Source organism: Solanum stenotomum, chromosome 8 (genome assembly GCF_019186545.1).
Source record: "Solanum stenotomum isolate F172 chromosome 8, ASM1918654v1, whole genome shotgun sequence".
NCBI classification, from domain to species: domain Eukaryota; kingdom Viridiplantae; phylum Streptophyta; class Magnoliopsida; order Solanales; family Solanaceae; genus Solanum; species Solanum stenotomum.
Window position 1 is genome coordinate 13,447,327 of NC_064289.1, and position 16,316 is coordinate 13,463,642.

Here is a 16,316-nt window from a genome sequence, read left to right on the forward strand (position 1 = left end):
TGCAAAAAATCATAGCAAAGCTAAGCATAAGTTATAATAGATCAATTTTACAGAGAAATTGAGAGAGCAGAGACGTGCCTCTAATTTTCAATAAAAGACTGGATTTTTTTCAACCATCCAATTGCTTCAATTCTATCCTTATTCATCATAAATTCATGAAGGAATGCAGAAAGTTCATCATCTACCCCTCTTGCCTTTAGGAATTCGTTTAGGCCATCTTGGAAGCCACTGTTCAAATCCCTGATAGAAAAAACACTAAGAAGTATCAAAAAGTCAGGAGCAAGCATAAGAAACTGCAATGAAATAATGAACATACACAGTATGTCAGAATGAATAGGTAGACAATATCCAGAGAAAACTTGCAACTCCTTTTATTTTATTCTCTAAAGAAGAGTATAGCGTGCTATCAGGATGATCTGATTTACGATAGTTGATCACCATCCTCAAACATGAAAGGGATCATGTTTAAGGCCTTGCCCGCAGAAACTTAATAAAAAAAGAACTTCAATGAGAAAAAGGAAAGAAATTCAGCTCCTTTTCTTTTCTCTTATTTTGGGGATTTTTACTCTTTAAAGGGGTGAAATAGATCAGTGCAAGTGTAATGCATACACAATATAATAAAGTTAGAAGATGTCTCATACTTAACATTGGGGCCCATATAAGGTTGAGCTCGAGAACTGTCGCTTCTGAGTAAGTAAACTTTCTGAATTTCCAAGGAATTTGGCCAGGATGAACAGACGAACTCCAAGAACTCACTACCTTCACCCTTCCATATGTCAACTAGCACACTTATGTGAAGCCGCACATCCTCCGCTAAATTCTCATCATTTGCTTTTGGAACAGTAATTGCTCCATCAATCATTGTTGCCTCGATTTTGATATGTTCATCCTCGCCAAATTTTCTCCTCAAGGTAACCCACTGCTCACCTGGCCGATCTTCCACCATAAATGTATTAAACTTTGTAACAGGCTGGAGAAAGCCAACACAGTGTGAGAAACAACAGGGATGCAAATATCACCATTGAATTGAACATTAAAAAGGGCTTAAAAGAAATAACAGAGCTATCTTACAGTTTCCTTGCCCAAAATGCAGAAAGGCACCTAGGTAAGCTAATAGAGATTTTTATAGCATAAATAAGCACTGCAGAATAACAAAAGAAATATGTTGACAAGGAATATATCCTTTCTCTTTGGATAGAATAAACCAAAGGATGGAAAAAATTGAATCTGCAGTCAATTGATACAGAGAACTGTTCACCTTTCATAGTAAACAATTCAACTAAACGTGTCGACAGCCACACCATAAAAAACACTCGTCATTTATAAGAATTTGTTTCTCCTATTAAGGATAGTGAACTGTATCTGCATTGTAATGATATATATACACGCACATGGATGTATGAAACAGCATAGACACATAAAAGATATGCACATGCCTGAAGACATTCAAACACATAAATAGACAAGCCTACAGAACCAAATGCACACCAGTCCAAAGATAAAGCTACCTCTAGTGACCAAATGATAAGTTCATTTGAAAACCAATTGGCTTAATTCGAAAGAAAGTTTATACAGGTGACTAGTCCCTGAATTGATCATACAGCTTCACTTACATTCTATTGGCCTCCAAATTGTCCAATGGCATAAACTTAAGATTATGGCTTCAGGCACAGGATTTCGAATAAGAAAAGAGATTCAGAAGTCAAAACCTTTTGAACCACTCTCGAGGGTTTCTCTCCCATGATATCCACAAAAAGAAAAAATATAATATGTGTTTTCAGAATTTCCTTTGCCTACATAAAACTGAGATATATTCTTCATCAGTCCCTAAAGATCTGCACATCATTAGCTCATCTTTAACCACCTCATCACATTAGGGGTTCAAGCAAACCAAACTAGCTTACCAGGTAGCACGGACTAATTCAACTTCTTCATGACAACACCATGAAGTAAAGCTCAAGTCGAACCAAAAAGAGTTTCAAATTGGCCTTCAGCCATAATAAACCAGCTTGGTTGACCCTATCAAGTGTACCACAATATCCGACATTTTTTGGTACTTGATAATGAGTATCCAATGGTGATATATGACCCAATGGACAGTTCTATGAATCAAAATCTCGAGTTGGAGCCATTGCTAGGAAAAAGCCAAAAAGTGAATGTTCTTTTGTAGTAGTAGCATTTGCAAGCCCAGAGGCATATGCAGGAGAGGGTCACTGGGTTCACATGAACCCATGCTTCCGTCCCAAAATTATGTATAATAGTATTACATTTTTAATTTTTTGTTAAATATAGATGTGTGAACTTACACTCGAAGTATCATTTAATGCGACAATGATTGGGTGCACCTAAGTGAAGTTAGAAATTTAAATTTTATATCTATCCTATTTTATTTTTCTTTCTAAAATTAGATAACACATCTCTAAGTGGTTATTGATAGCACTTGTGGTGTTTTAATTTATTAAGCATTTCACTTTTGGACCTATAATTTTAAAATATTAATTATTTTCAATAAGAACTGTAACCAATTAGATCCACCTTTTCACAATAATGCATCAATCATTCCGAAATCCTGGATACGCCTCTGTTAACAAGCCTACATTCACCCAAACTAGTCGGAGTCAGCTTTATGGAATCGCTTATATCCATTTCGCTCCATTCGGACCAATACCATTCATAACAATAACAATAACTACGACTCAATAATTTGCCTTAGGAGAAGTTAAAAATCCTTTACATTTCACACTTATTTCAACAATCTCCAACCAAACTTAAAAACCTGACATAATGTAAATGTTCTCCAAAAAAAATTGCATCATAACTAAAAAAACCCCAAAATTAAGATACTTAGCCTCGATTTCCAAAAAAAAAAAAAACACAATAAAATCAGTAAAGGCGGAGCAGTCAAAACTCCGTGACTCGAAAATAAAGCAGAAAGGGGGAAATTCATTGTCTTCCCAAAATAGATAAATTGCGTAATTCGTTGAAGATTTACCGGGTGGGGAGGGGCGTAATCCAACTGATACTCTATTTCATTGCGAAGTATTCTGAGTATGTTTGATTCGAACGGAGATTTTTGGATTGCCTGCGATGCGTGACTTCTGGAAAATTGGAAGATGTGCTTGCTGGAATGGAGAGAGGATTGTTGGCCGTGAGAATATAGAATGCCACAAGACGAGAAAAGTGATCTACGAGATGCTCGAAGAAATGCCGCCATGAACAGGACTCTAACTGAAAATTTGAAGGGGTTTTTGAGGGGTTTAGGCTATTTAGATGGAATTAGGAGGATGAATTTCATATTTTCTAGGTATTTACACAAGCCTCCCATCTAGCTTGATGGAATTACACTTTTCTCCTCCTAGTTTATCAAGTTGTATACTTAGGGATGGCAAAGGGCGGGGCGGGTTGAGTTTAACCCGCAAAATTTTTTATCTGTCTCACCCCGCCCCGCATGACAAAATTTTATTTATTTTTATTAATTAAAAATATAAATAAAATAGAGTATTAAAAATAACAAGAGTCCAAACTCAAAATTTATTCAAAGTTTTAAATATCAAAATTTAAATACAAATTATGTTTATATTATGTACTTCAGAAAAAATTCTTTAAAATTTCTAGGGAATCACTACATAGGTTGTAACCAATGGATATTGTCATATTTTTTCTATTTTATTATGATTATTGAAAAACAATTAGGTTAATATTTCTATTTAGCTATTTATATTTTCACTTGAAATCAAACTTAATAATATTACAAAAATAACTTTATATGTGGGTTTGATTAACAAGTAATAACACTAACATCATGTAATATTGTCTTGTCGATATTTATGATAATATTTTTAAATTACAATTTGATTTAAAAAATTATAAAAATATACTTTTAAAAAAAGTAGGTTGATTCGGCATTTCCCGTAGCCCACGTACTTGTGGATTGGACTGACCGTTTTTTGCCCCATAAGAAAATGTGTCAGCCCGACTTGACAAATTTCAAAGTATGTATGGGTTAGTCCGAAGGGTTGAGTCAGCCCATATTGACAGCTCTATAAGAGAGAAGAGGAAAACTCGGAGAAACTTTTATCATGTTAAATTATTATTTTTAATCATAAATTTTATTGAGGGGTTTTTATAAAAAGAAGGAAAAACGCATAAGTACCCCCTCCCCCCCCCTCCAACCTATGCCCAAAATCTCAGAGACACACTTATACTATAATAAGGTCCTATTATCCCCCAAAGTTATTTTATAAATAATTTTTCTACCCCTTTTCGGCCTACGTGACACTATCAACCAGATAGCTTGAAAAAATTGTCAACACGTACTAGGCCCAGAAGATAGTGCCACATAGACCGAAAATGGGTAGAAAATTATTTATAAAATAAGTTCGGGAGGAGGGGTAATAGGAACTTAGTATAGTATAAGTGCATCTCTGAGATTTCGAGCATAAGTTTGGGGGGGGGGGGGGGGGNTATGCATTTTCCCTAAAAAGAAAACTCAAAGTTGAGTTATTTTGTTGATACAAAACAAAGATGATGACTTACAAAATAATTCCTCAAAGTTGAGTAACTTTATGAGATATTAATTCACTAATTCGTATACATTCTGAAATAAAAAATGTTTCAAATTCTTTGATTTTTGCTTAAGAAAGGATAGATTCTACACTTTATCAACCTTATCTAAACTAACGTCCTATTACCCCCCTAAACCCATATTTTTGTAATTTTTTGCACCTTTTTTGGCTTATGTGGCATCCAAATATCTCTCACGTGAAGTCACAGAGTGTGTCACGTAAGACAAAAGGTGTACAAAATTACAAAAAAAAAAGTTTAGTGAGGGTAATAGGACCTTAGTTTAATTAAGGTGTGTCTCTGAAATTTCGGTCATAGTCTAGGGGGTACTTGTGCCTAGGGGTGTTCATGGTTTGGTTTGAATCGGTTATTGGTTAAAACAAAAACCAAACCAACCTAATCGTTTTTTTAAATATCTAAAACCAAACCAAATGAAAAAAAATAACTGTCGGTTTGGTTCGGTTTTTCTGGTTTTTTCAGTTTGAATATAATAAATTATTGAGGACATACATATCTTGTTAGACACAAACACCTAATACATGAATAATCCACTGAAAAGCTATTATTGATTCAATTAAGCAATTAAACAATACTAAAATTATCATTACACGAAAGTGATTCAATTAAGAGAAGGTGTAACTATCTTATAAAATGTATGGTAGGTAAAGACTAGAGTAATGAATTTTGATGGACTTGGACTTATGATTGTAATAGATTGGCTAAAATTTAAGTGTTAGGTTTGAGAAATTGGTAAAGTTAAAGACTTAAGTTACTTAAAATTTAACAAAATATTTATATTTTATTTATGAATAATATATAAATAATTATAAAATTTATCTATATAATTTATCGGTTCGGTTTGATTATTTTTACAGTTATTTTTTAGTAAAATCAAAACCAAACCAAATAGTATCATTTTTTCAAAATTTAAAACCAAACCTAACCAAATCAAACCAAATGTCAGTTTTTTTAATCGGTTTGATTCGGATTGCAGTTCGATTTGGTTTTTTAACCATAACCATGAACTGCCCTACTTGTGCCTTATTCCTATTTTTTTTACTTTCTTCCAATATCTTTACTTCTCTTTTACTTGTCTCATTTTATCTCTCATTTAGATTTTAGCCTTCATTACCCATCTTATCTCTCATTGTGATTTTAATCTTTGATCCATTTGTTCCTTAATTTATAAATAGAAATTATATAATTATAACAAAATGGATTTCAGTAATCAGAATAACCAATAACATATAACTTAAAAATTTATTTTTGAAAAATAGTTCAAATTTAATTTTTTTTTTCTTTACCCTGCTCAACCCCCGACTATCCCTACCCCGCTTCCCGCAAAAAAAATTAAAAGTTTATTTTTTTAAAAAATAATTAAATTTTTGTTTACTTTAGTTCACACCTACCTCAACCACCTAACACCACCCTCCTCCAAAAAAATAATTATTAAAAAGTTTATTTTTTAAAAAAATATTTTTTTAATTTTTTACTCTACCCATCCTCTACCAGCACCCCTCTAAAAATAATGATTTAAAAGTTTATTCAATTGTCGGTTGTCGAGGTTGGATCTTGATTCGGAAGTCGGGTCTCGATTCAAGTGTCTAAGTCAAAACCCGGATTGATGGATCATGTTCAAGTTCGGGTGTCGGGGTTAGGTCCTGGGTCGGATATCTAGTCTCACTTCGAATGTCGGTTCGAAAGTCGAGGTTAGATCTCAGGGTCGAATTTCAGATGTGTCATCGGGATTGTGTCCTAGTTTGCGTGTTGGGGTCATGTCCTAGATCGGTTATCGAGGTTGATTTACGGGTCAAAAATATTTTCTATTCTCTAGTAAGAAAAAAGATATTTGATTAAGAAAGTCTTGTGGGCTCAGCGCGTGTTGACAATTTTTTCAAGGATAGTGCCACGTAGGCCGAAAAGGGGTAGAAAATTATATATAAAATAAGTTCGGGGGGTAATAGGACCTTAGTAGATGTTAGGTGTGTCTCAAGGATTTTGGGCATAGGCTAGGGGGTACTTATGCATTTTCGGGTACTTATGCATTTTCCCAGAATAAAATGAAAAACTTATTATGTAAATCATTAATTACTTAATAGGTGTATCAATTCAAAAATGGACAAATTACCGTACTTGACATGAATTTGAATTGTGACATTGTCACTTTAACTTGTCAATTTAGGTCACATTGATTACATGCTTGATTGTAACAAGAAGTCAACCACAATAATAATCCCACAAATTAGAGTATACAAATTTTACATCAATCTATCTCAGATAAAGAAATTGTTTCTAATAAATCCTCGATTCATAATTGCATAATCCAACAAAAAAAATTAATCCAACGAATTAAACTCTTTAGTATTTGACCAAATTATGACACAATGAAGCAACCAATTGTTATGTTTTCATCAAAATGAAATGATCAAAGCAAATAAATCCTACCAACACTGTTACACAAATTAAACCAAATATTCAACATTTATTGCTTGCAAGTTGTACATGGCGCTTAACAAAATTAAAATAAAATAAAATTTAGTGAACTGAAAAACGCGTTTCTTTCTTTGATGGTTTATTCGTTAAATTATTAGAGAGAAAAAAAAGTCTTTCTTCCATGTGCATGCCTTATGTTACTCGTCCGTGATTGACGGTTCAAAATTTAAGAAAAAAACTTTTTTCTTTTCTTTTCTTTTCTTTTCATCTTGGGTAGTGGGTGTTAGAGTGGATAAAAGTCTCATATTGATTGGAAAATGGACTGATAATTTCCTTATATGAACTTGAACAATCATTTCTTCATGAGCTAACTTTTGAGGTTGAGTTAGGCTTAGGTGTCATATCTTTATATGGTATCAGAGTCAAACTCATCTCCGTTTGAATTCTCGGTCCATGCTCCAGTTTGGCCTTGGGCATGAAGGGGGTTAAGAAGCGTTTTATCCTTACTATAAAACTTTTCTGCATGAATCTGAATTTAGTCGAGTTCCAATTTGAATATCGGATACGGAATGGAAAACCAAAAAATAATAATTTGAATTTGTACAAGTAATATTTACCTTTTGATTTGGAATTACATAAAAATGTTATACGTCATTGAACTTATCAAAAAATGGTGGCAAGAGCTCGAAGCAAAAGCAGGCTGCAGAGGCATTAATAGATTTTCTTAAAGCATATAATTACCTTTTCCAATTATAAATAATAAATAATATGTCTGTTGATCGCTACAAGTATGTAGCCACTGATAAAGTGAAAAGATTATAGAATGTGAGGGAAAAAGATTATATTATACTGGAATTTTACAACTAGTAGAAGGTTCTCTTAAAGCAAAAACTCTAGGAACCAAAAAGAGGAAATGCCTAGACCTACTAATGATACTTAGATTTTAGACAGGGGGAGGGAGACTACTTAAAAGACTTAGTACAACAATAATTATGCCTCAGTCCCAAACAAGTCGGGAACGGCTATACAAATGGGGTTAAATTAGCAAAATGAGTAGCTTTCCAGTGCAGAGCAATGTAGGGGGTCCGGGAGGAGACAATACTGAGAGAGAACATCAGTAAAGTGTTATCCGGTACCTGTACTGATCAAATGTAACAAGTATTAAGTAAAATAGTCGAGATACGTGAATTTAGTGAGAAGGAACATTAGAGCAAAGCTCAATGGATCCATAATCCAACAATTCTTCAATCATTTGTTCAATGTGATCATCTTCAAGTGGCTTGACAAATTGTGGTATGCCCTCAAGTACTTGATCTTCAACTTTCCTAATTACTCCCAAGTTAACTGTTTTAGCTTCCTCATGATGATGAGTCAATTGTACTGATGGCATTGGTACCAACATTTGTTGTTTCATTTTATAGGAATTAATAACACTTTCTTGAACATTGGTTGCATTTTTTGCTCTTTTTTGTTCTTGTGGTGAGGTTTTGGTCATTTGAAGTGAAGCCATGTAGCATTTGTGTAACTTGGCAGTTAATGTAGTTGAGAGAAGCTTAGAGGAAGATGTTTGTGGCATGTTTGGGTTGTATGGGAAATTGGTTCTAGCTCTTGGACCACACATAAGCCTTGCTGCTTCATCATATGCTCTTGCTGCATCTTCTGCTGTCTCAAATGTGCCTAACCAAAGTCTTGTCTTCCTGAAATCAAAACAGAGACTTTTAGTACTTATGTTATCTAAAATTCAATAACTTTGAGACAGAGCTAGCTGGGAGGATAAGGATATTGTAAAGGTCCAGTCCGCTGGTAATATTGTCCGCGTCACTAGTTTGTAAGGTCTGCTTACTAATATATCCAACATTTTTCTTATGTTTTGTCGATATAGAATTTCTTATCTTAAGTTGGGTTGTCACAAATATGATTTATTTCAATTCACAGAAAATCACCTGATCAGAACAGCTAAAAGATAACTACATGTAACTAACTGTTCATGGAACTAGTCATTTAAAAGATAAAGGTAGACAACATGTCACATCAAGGTTAAGTTACACTAATAGCAGAGACAGATATTTAGAATTTGAAGTGTATGATTCCTGCATTGACCTTAAATTAATATACAAAAATAACTTATAGTTTAATGTCAAGTAATTTCTTAATATGTATGTAAGTCTAGGCAACAACTACTGGTTTCATGACCCCATATGTTTTACTCTAGATTCGCCTCTAACGTGTCACTGTTTCCACATATTTTTACAACAATTGAGGTGAACTTGACACATATATTTCATTATATTTATAAAGTTCAAGTCGAAAACAATGAGTGTGATCAGTGTGACATACGATACGATATCTCAATAGAGAATATGACTTACAGTAATGGATGGCGAATTTCGGAGACCCAAGAACCCCAATGTCTCTGTCGAACTCCTCTATATCTTTGTTGTGCTCTAGCCATAATATTGACAATGTTACAATGTTGTTAATTGAAACTTCTTTCTTTTTTTTTTTTTTTTGTGTTTGCAAAAAGTGTTTGATGAAATGCCTGAATGAGATAGAAAAAGAAATTGGTTGAGGAAGGAGATTTAGTTAAGTGTGAAGATATGAGGGGTTTATGTAGTTGGGATTTTTTGAAAGAACATTCACAGTGAAATTGCCATTTTCCCCATCCAGGCTTTTTTGGTCTGTCAACCAAATTAAGCAAAAGGACCCTACAAAGGTTATTTTTTAATCATTAGTAGTTACAAGTTGGCTAATTGTAATTGACATAATTGATTAAAAAGAGCACTCACTAAGTTTTTGGTATCGGATCATAAGGTCTAATGTACACAGTTTTATTCTGCATTGACATAATTGGTCTCATATGACATTAACTTTATTAATTACGATAAGGCTCATGGGGATTGACATGATTGATTAATGAATTAAAATGTGTGATAGCATCAATTTGGGTTTTCAAAAAGGGTGACCAGATGCAGTCCCCATGATTATTATAATACTTTTTGTTCCATAATATCTCAATCTTAATTAACCTATGATTGTAAAATTAAATTAAAATATATTAGAGGGAAAATAATTAAGGGACATCATGATTATTATTTTGTAACTTATATTGGACATTATTATTGAGTCCAAGGTATGGACAAGACACACAGAATAATGATCTTAGACCATCATAATTATTAATTAGATTTGAATCATTTAACCAAATCTTGTTTACTATTATTTGAGATCAATTATCTATGTGGAATTATTAGCCCTTAAACGTAAGTCAGTACACAGCATTTTGAGCAAATGATTCGTTTTTTGTTAAATCATGGATAAAGTAAGGTAGATTAAAATAATCCATAAAGGTTATTGAGTTGGTTTAATAAGTGAGTATCATATAAGAGAGGTCAGAGATTGATTCCCCCGACAATGCCTTCTGAATTCTCAATTGAACTCATCGTATTGAGCTATGTGATTTGTGAGCAATTGCATAAGAACGAATTTACCTGATCCACACCCAAAATATAACAACAGTGAATTTCTCTGTGTTTACTACTTTACTATATTTTAGTACAAACTATTTATCTTATTTATGATCAGATTAGTTCAGAAAACAAGTGGGGTTAACTATATATTAGACATTTAGTCCAAACCATTTATCTGATTTATGATCTATTAACGGCTATCACACAAGTATGATATAATTAACCATGATATTAATTAATGCTTGAACTTAATGATTAGTTCAGATAGGACGATGTGAGATCAATGTGTGAGGCCATGATTCACAATTATATCAAAATAATAAGAGTTTGACTGAAAATAAAGTTGTAAAAAAAAACATTTGGTGTTTAACTCTTTTCATCTATAATATTGTACAAATTGCATAAACTCCCTTCTTCCATTTTATGTGAGGGCAAAATAAAATTTTTTAAGTTAAATCATTTCTAAATATAAAAAAGTTTAAGCTATATACATTGCGCACTTAAAAATATTTTATACTGTCAGCTCACTCCATTGATATCTAATTAGTTTTTCAAAATGTGAAGTTGTACATATATATCTAGTTTCTCTAAATTTCTCGTCATCTAGAGCAATTTACACCTATCGTAATAAGGACTAAAGCGGTATTGGCGCTCGTAGATTTAATGGAAAAAATACGCTTTATGCAATTGTATATTAAGTTACGTGACGTAATTTTTTTTAAAATATATATTTTTTAAAATTCCCATTTAAAATTTCTAAATATGTTTTATATAAATTAAATGGGTTCAATTTAAAAAATTATTTTATAAAATAATATGGTGAATTTGAATGTGGAGGTTACCTCAATGCATGTTCCAAGTAATGAAGGTTTTTGTTTGGATATGATTTATTTAAATCCAAAAGCACATTGCTCCCATCCTTGGATTCTTGAATTGAAAGAAGAAAAAAGTGTCATATGCTAGGGTACCAGGATAAAGACACAAATTAATGTGCAATGTCTCATAATTTGCAATTACATGCTCTATGACAAAAGCGGATTCAAGATTTAAATTTTACGAGTTCAACTCTAAGATATTAGCGATGAGCTCATTTAGAGTTATAGGTTCATGTTTATTTTATGTTGCAATTATCATATATGTAAATTCACACTTTGTATTAAAAGTATTGAGGTCAGATGAATCCGATATATATATATTAGTACACTACATGTTATACCCCACTATTTATAAATTGTTGGTATATACATGTGTAGTTGTTAATTATTTAAATGATTCTTTTAAATTGTTTTGGTCCTTGGGACACAACATGCTTTATTGTTTCTCCCACATGTGCTAACTTCCATTTTATGCTTATTTCAACCTTAGGCATTTCTATCTGTGGCGTTCTTTGGATGACATCAATTTAATTCTTGGATAATTTAAATACAAAAGAATCCTACATCAAACATGTAAATGATACTTTGTGTTATTGTGTCCCTAACCTCATTCCTTTGGTTCACATCCATTATTATTATTGAGACAAAAGGGTCAGAGGTAGACCCTATAGTTTTGAATGTAAGTTTGATTTTTACCCATCATTTTTCACTTATAACATATATATATATATATATATGAAGATCAATCCTTGTAAAATGTATATTAATGATTAAATTTTGATCTTATAACTTCAAAAATTATCAAAACTTTGGAAATTTAAAATTTGTATCAAACTCCATAAAATGATTGATATGTTGCTTCATTCATTAACTGAAACTTCAGGTTGATTACTCAACTCATAGTTATTATCTCATATTATTACTTTTTTTAAAAATAAATAAATAAATCTTTTCACCAAAAATAATAACTTTGTGAGATAATAAGTAATAACTATGAGTTGAGTGAGGATTAGAAATCAATTCCAAGTGAATGCTAGTAGCACAAAAAATATATATCTCAAAGGGATAATAGTATATTTGGACTTTTGGTTTGCCCCAGCTAGTCATCAAATCCGTTATGCTACCACGAAGGTTGTGGTGCAGTAGATAAAGGTATTCCTTCTTTAATAAGAAGTTTCAAATTTATGTCGGATACTACATCCCTTTTGGCTCCAAACTCATGAAAAAATCCCTAAAAAGAGTTTCTCCTGAATGAGACCTTACACGACGTAAATTCAAATTAATCGAATTCTAATACATCAAACCAAATGAAGAACAAAAAAGAAATCCATTATGATGTAGGCCCGTCGACTAAAGTCCTTGAAATTAAATTGAGTCAAAACAAAGTTCGTGAATTTAGAATTGGGTCCCGCTTACACTATATTATTTATCATTAAACGCGTGAAAGTAGGACCCACTATTGTATACACATAACATGGTTAATGAAAAATATAGACCTAATATATAAATTAACTCGATCTCATCTAATATTAATGTTCTTTAATTTTGAATGCGGACAAATAGATACTTAAATTTGTGTAAAATTGAACAAGTAAACACATATATTCTACCTGACATGATACAAATCAGTTCGAGTGTATCTCACATGAATTGTCATGTAGAACACATGTGCCTACCTATTTAATATTATACAAATTTAAATATTTACTTTTGCATTAATATCAATTGCTCCGAAATCAAGGTTGAAAAGATTGAAAAAAAAATCAGTAATTTTCAACCACTAATGAAGGATTCCCCGAAAAGTTTTGATTACAAGTGGTGAAATTATAAATCTTAAAACAAAAAAAACCCTAGCTTACAACATGTTTGACCAATAAATTGTTTGGCCAAATTTGGGACGCTAAAAGTGCGTTGTGACTTGTGTACATGAATGTACATATACACTTCCTCCGTTCCAAATTTTTTTTGTCTTGATTAAGAATATAAGGATCAAACTAATTATTTAGTATGACTTCGGATAAAGAATCTTTAAATTTTTGAAAAGAAAATTTACTTTTATTTAATGGTCCAACTAACAACTAATCTTTTTGGGAGGGAGGGAGTATTAAAAAAATATGTTTTGAACCTATGATTTCAAATTTTTCAAAACCTTTAAATCTACTACTCCCTCCGTCCCATTTTATGTGAGGTAGTTTGACTCGGCACGAAGTTTAAGAAAGAAAGGAAGACTTTTAAAACTTGTGGTCCAAAATGAATGATAGAAATTTGTGTGGCTGTAAATCATTTCATTAAGATTAGAATAGACATTTTATAGAAATGTGTCATTTTTTTTGGGACTGACTAAAAAGGAAAGTAAGTCACATAAATTGGGACAGAGGGAGTAGTATAAATATATATTGAACATGTTGCTTCACACCCCTATCTGTGTAACTTCGGACTTATGAACCAAAATATAGCAAAAATCAACACACTCATTCATTGATTAGTACTTATTCAAAGTAAATTCCCCAAAAAGCCTTTAATTTCGCAATGTTTTGTGTCTGAAAATTTCTTAATTAATTACTCTTGTTCTTTAACTGCGGTTAAAAAATTAGGAGAGTAAGAAAAAAAGAACATCTGTGATGTGACATGGTAAGTTGTGGTAATATTAGTGAAAGCCATAACTAACCAGTATAGTTAAAAAGTGCAAAAAGAGAATTAAACAGTGACTCTGACTCACAGGTGAGAACTGTTATTTCACAGGTTACAAAGGTCGACGATGTTGAGATTAGTTACGAGTAAATCTATGCATTTTTTATGTACATATTAATTATTTTAGTTTTTATCTTGTATACAATAATATCTTTTAACTTATATATGTATTAATTATGCAGATTTCTAAATTGTCAATCGAACGTAGTTCTTTCTATCCAACAAAAGGAATACCCACATGCAAGAATGTAACAGCGGTCACTTTCAATTTTTTCAAAGAATAGTATACTTGAAGTTATATAGTAAAAGAAATCAAGTGGCATATCTAAAGCAAAATCTATTGGGTTTTAAAGGTGCGAACATGAAATGAAGGATTGTAACTAGGCTGAAGGGTTGTGATCTTTATGAAAGGTTGTGTCCTTTCTAAAGGGTTGTGACCGTTTGAAAGGTTATGCCTTTTTCAAATTGTTGTGACCTTTCTAAAAGGTTGTCTTCTTTCCAAAAGGTTGTGACCTTTACCCTTTGTTGGCTATAAATAGAGAGACTTTCTCTCATTTTTCTGCATCAACTTCTTCCCTTCTTTTGCATACATTTCTTACAAAACAAAATCGATCGATCGTATCCCTGTGTGTGATTCGTTGCTGTCATTTTGAGTTCGTTGAAATTATCGAAATTTGAGGTACCGCTACTTCTTTAATGGTTAATCCGTTTTATCTTGGGAGAATTTAATCTGTAGCCTCGAGTACTTGAGGGGATTAAATTTCTTATGGACACACAGTGGGTTCTGTGGACTCGGATAGTTCTTTGTGTTTTTCTTTTCATCTTTTATTATTTCTGGTTTGTTAATCTGAATACATGAGATAACAAGCTTAAAAAATTTATTATTGATGGTATTTTTTGTGGTAAGGAAATTACTTTTATTTTCTGTGCTCTTTTTATTGAAAAAAAAAAGAAGAAAAAGAGAATTATTTTATCATATGATAAAAGAGATTTGAGATGAATTAGTACTACTTTAATATGTTCGAGTATATTTTCTGTAGTAAATTTTCCTCAAATCGGTAAGATTATTTTTATTTTCTTCTCAAGTGCATTGAAGCATTGCACCCCTTCAGTCTTCTTTTCAATAAGAAAAGTTATTTTGTGCATAAAGGTTAAGATATGCATTTTAATTTTTTTTTTCTATATTCTTGGTTTTATATAACTATGAGAAGAAGTAAATGAACAGATGTTGTCTCCTAACGATATTTGAACATGAGTTTAGTTCTCGTTGAAATTCAATGTCTTCTGAGGAAAATTGGAATATGACGGAAACTGGGAAAGAAGGAAAAAATTAGCAGGAAAAGTGATTTGCATGGAATCATTGCTGACAAATAGAATATGATTCAATGGGGGTAAATCAGGTTTTATCTTTATTTCCCTTGATTTTTTTTCTCTATCCTTTACAAGTTATGAGATTTATTTCATAAATTTTAGGATAGATGGTCATTATGTGATGATCCCAGAATATATATTTATTACTATTAATATGTATTCTGTTTAAAGGAGGGAAAAAAACTTTTTTAGTTTTCTACTCCATGTGAAATTTGATTGTGTTTGACTTTTGGAGACTAAAATCCTCTGATTTTTTTACTTCTTTGGTTTGAAGAATATAAGAACTTCACAAACAAATCAGATTGTGCATTGATTTGAAGAATATAGAAACTTCACCAATTTGTTAAATACTTTGTTTGAATGAATATTCTGACTTGAAGAGTACAAAATCTTCGTCAGGAATATTAAGGCAAAATGATTTGAAAAAGATAAAATATTCATCGTTAGCTAGAAACAATGTTGTATTTGAGGTTTCTGGAGATTAAAATATTTTTGGTTTACTACTCTGTCTGAATGTGAAACTAATTCGAAGAATATAAAAACTTCATTAGAATTCAAGGTTCATTCGATTACCGATTAGAAGAATATAAAAACTTCATTAGAATTCAAGGTTCATTCGATTACCGATTAGAAGAATATAAAAACTTCATCGTTAAACTAGAAACAAGTTGTATAAAGATTGAATCTTTATTGTTAGTATTCTAAATACTAAGTGGTCTGTCTAATTGTGATAGAAAGGAAAAAAAAACACTAGTGACATAAAATTAGTGATTTTGTGTCTGCAATGGGCGTTTATATGGATTAAATCTCCAAAAGAAGGCTTCGTGTTGCCAATGTGTATTTTGATGGTATACAATATGAAAGCATGGAAAAAATATGTGGAAAATAATTTCAAATACTTGAAAAATATTTTTGA

The 16,316-nt window shown here is 31.8% G+C and overlaps 2 protein-coding genes across 2 annotated transcripts in view; both read right to left on the minus strand.

Moving 5' to 3' along the window:
* The window catches only part of LOC125875208 (uncharacterized protein At2g39795, mitochondrial), a 26,380-nt gene continuing 10,064 nt past the window's right edge, over positions 1-16,316 (minus strand). Inside the window, exons 2-4 of the mRNA XM_049556308.1 lie at positions 2,993-3,222; positions 642-970; positions 1-240 (exon numbers count right to left, since the gene is read on the minus strand). Coding sequence (XP_049412265.1) covers positions 81-240; positions 642-970; positions 2,993-3,214 — 711 coding nt within the window. The 5' untranslated portion in view covers positions 3,215-3,222 and the 3' untranslated portion in view covers positions 1-80. The remainder of the gene's footprint in view (positions 241-641; positions 971-2,992; positions 3,223-16,316) is intronic.
* Positions 7,813-9,601, minus strand: LOC125875209 (ethylene-responsive transcription factor ERF003-like). Its single transcript, XM_049556309.1, has 2 exons — positions 9,366-9,601; positions 7,813-8,693 (listed from the first exon to the last, which is right to left on the minus strand). Exons 1-2 carry the CDS (start codon positions 9,446-9,448, stop codon positions 8,186-8,188), a joined length of 591 nt encoding a protein of 196 aa, XP_049412266.1. The 5' UTR covers positions 9,449-9,601; the 3' UTR covers positions 7,813-8,185.